General features: G+C 42.7%; 1 protein-coding gene across 1 annotated transcript in view; it reads right to left on the bottom strand.

Annotated features, from left to right (window-relative positions):
- The window catches only part of col11a2 (collagen, type XI, alpha 2), a 29,459-nt gene extending 24,123 nt beyond the window's left edge, over positions 1-5,336 (bottom strand). Inside the window, exons 1-4 of the mRNA XM_053447294.1 lie at positions 5,235-5,336; positions 4,059-4,269; positions 3,716-3,878; positions 2,563-2,685 (exon numbers count right to left, since the gene is read on the bottom strand). Coding sequence (XP_053303269.1) covers positions 2,563-2,685; positions 3,716-3,878; positions 4,059-4,243 — 471 coding nt within the window. The 5' untranslated portion in view covers positions 4,244-4,269; positions 5,235-5,336. The remainder of the gene's footprint in view (positions 1-2,562; positions 2,686-3,715; positions 3,879-4,058; positions 4,270-5,234) is intronic.
- Between the last annotated feature and the right edge of the window lie 664 nt (positions 5,337-6,000).

Here is a 6,000-nt window from a genome sequence, read left to right on the forward strand (position 1 = left end):
CTTTTGTCATTATATGAAATATAAACTCTCAAAGGTTTTCGTTATTTTTTCCCTTTTGCTGAAATGGATTTGTTTCTGTTTAAAGAAGACATATGATGCTTTTTCTGTGTTTCTTTCCTCCAGTGTGTTATACAGTTTTTTTTGTGAATGTGAAAGTTCTACAAAGTTAAAAAGCCCAAAGTCGATTGTGGAGGAAGCTTCTCTCCAACACATAAAATACTGAAGGTCCTAAAACACCTCGTCAGTCGACTGGCTGATGCTTCCTCCAGGTGTCTTAAAGAGACAGGAGCTAAATCCAAGTGTTTGAGACAGAGGCTGAAAAGAGGAGCTGCAGCTATGGACACTTTGAGGAAAGTGATGTTTTCTGAACATTAGAACATGTGAACCTTTTCAAGTAAACACAAATTAAAATTATCAATATGAGCAGAATATGTCTCCTTTAAGGTGGAACAGGATTTGAGATATAAGAAGTAAATATTGGAAAAATTTGTGGAGAAGAATAGTGGTGGGATTGCACATGTGTGAATAACAACACAGCTGCACCGTTACCACCCCAGTGCCCCCACTTGCCCACATCTGGACACATACACATTTGAAAACTTGTAAATGACACGAGGACAAGATAAAATCACAAGGAGCCAAGTTAACCCTGTGTGACGGAGATGAGATGTGTGAGAGTTCAATGTGGATTAAAGAAAAGGTGAGACATGATTAAAACGAGGGAGGTATGGAGTGATGAGGGATGAGAGAGGCATATATTATGCTTGGAGTTAGAATGTAGGGTTCACACAAATATTTTGGAGAAAATTAATTGAAAAAATGAATATTATGAATAAAGCCTCCGTTGTTGCTGTAATACCTTTCTCTCTCATTCTTCGTCCCTTCCACAAACCCAGCTCGTGTTTTCCCTCTCTCTTGCTCCCTCTTTACCTGTAGATTGGGGGCCCCAGGTCGGGGAGAGGGGGACGCAGAGGAGGAGGGAACGCCAGTTGTTTCCTCATAATAATAGGGGTATTCATGGTCATCCTGCTCCTCATCAAAGTACTGAGAGAGGTGGAGGCATGGAAGGATTGAAAGATGGGCAGGAAGGAGGGAGACGTAGTTTGGCAGGGGATTGGAGAGGAGGGGGGGAAGGTGCATGAAAGTGAGATGGACAGAAGGAGAGGAATTCACAAAGAGGGGGACAGCGGTGGTGATGAGGGGTCACAGAGGCCACAGAGGGATAAATATAGATTTAGAAGTAGAAGAGAGGGAAAAAATAAAACATGGTGATAGACAGCAAGAGAACAAATGCAAAGCTTTCAGTTTTTTCATTCAATCGAGTCGGTGCTGCTCGTCAGAAGGTGTCGATAATTAAAAATGTCTGAGCACAAACGACCTCGACGAATGAAAAAACAGCAAAAACAATTAAGCAAAGGGAGAAGCCGATGAATAAAACCAGAGTGATTTATATTCATTCATCTCCACAGCACCAACATGACAGGGTCTGGGACGTGTGGGATCTCTGTTCAGCGTCTGACATTCTGATTGAAGTTCTGAAATGCATATACTCAAAGCAGAGATCATGTACTTTGGATGAATGAATGCACATGAAAATCACTGCTGCTGGTGCCGGGGAACCGTCCGCTTCCAAATATCAGAATGTTACTGAGAGGAAAAGGGAATGAGGGGGAGCTCGCAAAGCTTATAATAATACTAGAAATACTAATAATACTTATTATACTACTACTACTAATAATAATAATATACATGTAGAGAGCACAAACCAGTCTCAGTAAGTACGAGGCTCCACCTTAAGCCATCTTCATGCCAGATCCTTTGATTTCTCAATTTAAGCAGAAAACCAATCAGAATTTAAGTTTTATGCACTGAACGAATTCTCTTTCTCAAGCCAAGAAGAAGAATTGGGGAGGACACTGACGTTGGCTTGTATCATCCTCTTTCCCCTACCTTTCTGTGTTCCAATGCTTCAACTAATCCACTGCTGTAACAAGCGCTGTGTATGAAATGAGGGCCCATCTGTACAGATGTATCACGAGACAAGGCCTCTGCTTTTCTTAAGTTACCTGAGGGACACACAGACTGAGGAGGAAAGCGGATGGATACAAACTGTTGCCGCTGACGGAGAAGCGCGAGGAAGACAGAGAGGAAGAGCAGCACTTTGATGACACCATCAGGTGACTTTTCTTTTAGATGGTTTCTTCACCGTGACCTTGTGTCGTGTAGCTTTCCTAAAACGAGTCATATCTGACATATGATGCCTCTCCAGCTTTCCTTTCCTTTAGTGGGTAACACAGGTTTTTACCTCCACCACCAGGATGTGTTTTCATCTGCTTTTGGTTATTTTTTTAGCAGGATTATGCAAAAACTGCTGAACTGATTTCTATGAAATTTTGTGGAGGGGTGAGACATGGTCCAATGAGGAACCATTCCATTTGAGGAACTGGTGCCCGTGTGACTTATAAAGGCTGCATATTGTATTTGATCAGTCACTTTTGCAGGGGGGAGCAGGTTGTTGACTTCACACTGTGTATGAACTCATGTTGTGTTGGTGTTACTCACGTATGTGTTGGGGTCCTGAGCCTGGGTCTTGGGCAGAGGGGAGTCACAGTCGGGGCTGTAGTGCTCACAGTAGTCGTAGGCCGCCTGGGGGTTGGAGGCGATCAGCAGTTGCTGGATGTCTCCCTGTGGAGAGTAACAAAAATACAGGTTAACAAAACCATGTGCAGCTGCATCATCACACCATCAAACCACAGCATTAACAATGTTCACATCGTATGTACAGTCACTGAATCAGTTAACAGTCACCAATAACTGCAGAGTCTGACCCTGATCAGCTGTTTGTCAACCCACTAGAAACTACACAACACTGTGACTACTGGACACACAGCGTTCATCTAGAGTATCATTTTCATATTAACTTCAATGTTGGGTTCAATCCTATATTGTACACCAATGAAATGATTTCATATGTATACCTCTTATTGTGAAATTCACCTATTTATATATTATTTATATAACAATTTAATTCATATCATATTGTTAATAACTAAACATATAGATCACACACCCTCATGCAATGATCCTGTGCCACTGCATTTTACTCAAGTACATTTTCCTAATGTTTCCATCTGCAGTGAAAAGTAATACAATTATGTCCATATTGTCTGTATTATCATTAAGTGTTATTTTCTGATTAATTGCCTATTTAATTATATTTTATATTTCCATGTGTTCCCTTGTCTTCCTGATTTTGACTATGTGCTGCTGTAACAGTGAACCTGCCTGAGCTGGGATCCATAAAGATTATAAATGTCTTTATCTTGGCTTTTTGGGATTTGAACTTCTCGTTACAATTATCTTTACTCTTCATGTCACATTCACTCATTCTGTCACACGTGCCACAACTGTCAAAGGATGAGTCAGGGATCGAACCACCGACCGTCTGGTTAGTGGATAACCCGCTCTACCTCCTGAGCCACAGCTGCCCACTTCAGACAACTGTACACTCTACATGCTAGTGAAGAACTAGAAGTATTTAGATGTACTAATGAATTTAAAATACAACAAATATTCAGTAATTCAAATCACACATGAAAACACCTTTAAACACTTTTTCTGAGTCATTTGTTTATTTTTAAGAACCTTCAACAGTCTCAAGTGTTTGTTTGGGTGCAAATAAAACCACAGCTCTTTTCTGTGTGAGCGTCCTCACCTGGAAAACCTCCTCATCGAGCAGCCGGGCTCCGAACACCGTGATGCCGTTGGTGTCCACCTCAGCGTGGCTGCCCCGGGGCAGAGCGCGGGTCATCTTCTTCTTGCAGTCCAGCAGCAGAGTCACGTTCTTCTTGGAAACAGAGATAGCGATGCGATGCCACCTGGAGACAAGGAGGACCAACGGAAGGCGAATAAATGTGTCATGTGAGCACAGGCCTAATTATAAAGGTGTCTGGAGAACCCTCACACACAACCACACACACTCCACAGCCAATCACAACCACACAACCCCAACTGTGTCATCTCAACCAGTCACAAACTGGTTGTCGCTGGTTACTGACTTGCCATCAGCCAGGTTGACGCCTCTGAACAGTGGGTAGTCCTCAGGGGCCGGTTTGCCGTTCTGGTCCTCGTACAGGAAAACAGGCGAGCGTCCCAGTTCGATTCCCAGCTGCTGGATGCCCTGCTCGCTGTAGATGGAGAGGAGGAAGGCCTGGAGACCAGACTGGGCCTTAACCAGAGCCATGATGGAGAAGTTCTCCGGGAAACGACCTACGGATGAGGGAGGGATGGGAGACGATGAAAGAAGGAAGGGTTTTAAAAGACGTGGCCTCGGAGAACGGAGACGAACAAACAGATCAGTAGGTTAACAGTGGGGGGGGTGTCAGACCTGGACCTGGAGAGGGGAGGCAGGAGATGGAGGGTTAGGAAAGAAAAGAAAGAAATAGCTCTCAAACAGGAAGGTGAACCAGTGGAGGATAAGAGAATGTGATTATATAAAAGTTTTTAAAGTCAGAGATCTGATTCAGGATGAACTGAGTCCCACGTGATGCTGGAGCAGAGGAAACGTAATAACAGGTGTTAACAGCTGGAGAACGAAGACTAAACCTCAGAAAAGGAGTCAAATCAGCTTTGACTTTTGAGGATTTCTTCACAACCACATAATTGGCACCTTGTCGTCTCTCTCCTCACTCCAGGGTGTCAGACTGTACTCTCAAGTTAATTTGTTATGGCTCTCCCACACAGTTTAACTCAGCTCCTGCTGCACAGCTCATGATTACACGGTCTATCCAGGAGCGAGGCAGTGAAGCAACAGCCTCAGTAAACTCCACACAGCTCAGTTTGAAATACATCTACACATAAAGAGAATCATGTGTAATGATGATTACAGGTTTCTTCACTCTGGAATTCATCTTAAATATTAAAGATTAAGCCCTGCTGCAATTAAACGTTCTCCAAAGGAACGTTCATTTCTTCAAAGTGTTTCCTCTTTCCTGAACAAACTCTCCTGTTAGAGATAATAAATCTTCCTGTAGGTTCATAACATTAAAGACAATAATATGCTGTACTAGTGCATTTGATGGAGATATTTTCAAGCTTTGAATCAATTTAATTAATTTAGGTGATATTGATTATATTTAATGCCATTATGATTCACCAGTTTCCTCTTTGCAGTAAAACAAAAATGGAACTGAGATTTGAATATCGGAGCTTGTGGGAGTTTGAACAGGGCCTACCTGAGAAGAGCTGCTTGGTGGGGGCAGAGATCTGGGCCTTCTTGGTGATGCGGTAAGCATGGTCGGGGGTGCCGGAGCGACGGGAGGTGCAGAAGCCGGGGACTTTCTTCACGCCCTCAGGGAGCGAGGGGACCTGCAGAGCCCTCAACACGTCCACTGGGTCTGTGGGACAAGAGAAGAGACGTGTCAGTGTATACAAACAATCACTTTTAAACAGATGAGACTCATAGGAACAGTTTCCCTGTTCGAGACACAGTGTTTTAATTCAATATGTGAAACAAGTGGAATAACAAAGCTGAAACTGTGACCTTCAGAAATCCTGTAATGCTGCGACAGTGAAGTACACACGCTATAGTCAGATTTGTCTGTGACGCTTATATATCGATGGAAATAAACTTGGCTTGTCCTCCATGTTAGAGGATGGGACATGGACCAAACTAATTAGACAGAGTAGATGTTTAATAAATGATTTGTACTTGATGCTATAAAAACAGAGTGAAACGTCATGATTGGCCGCTGAGACCAGCTCTACCAACACAAATAAATAAATCTAGACAATTACATCCTTTAATATAGTTCCAAACTGAAGCCTGCATATGGAACACAACTCAATTTTACTTGCTGAGTTTCTAGCTGCATGTAGCTCTGACTAATGCTGCACTACCGCAACTCACTTCTTCTTTGCTGCTCTAAAAACAGAACGTTGGAAGAAGAAGTGATTTTCTGAAAAAGAAAATTGCGGTTTAATTACAAAGATACTTTAAAT

The sequence above is a fragment of the Pleuronectes platessa genome, chromosome 18 (assembly GCF_947347685.1).
Source record: "Pleuronectes platessa chromosome 18, fPlePla1.1, whole genome shotgun sequence".
Lineage (NCBI taxonomy): Eukaryota > Metazoa > Chordata > Actinopteri > Pleuronectiformes > Pleuronectidae > Pleuronectes > Pleuronectes platessa.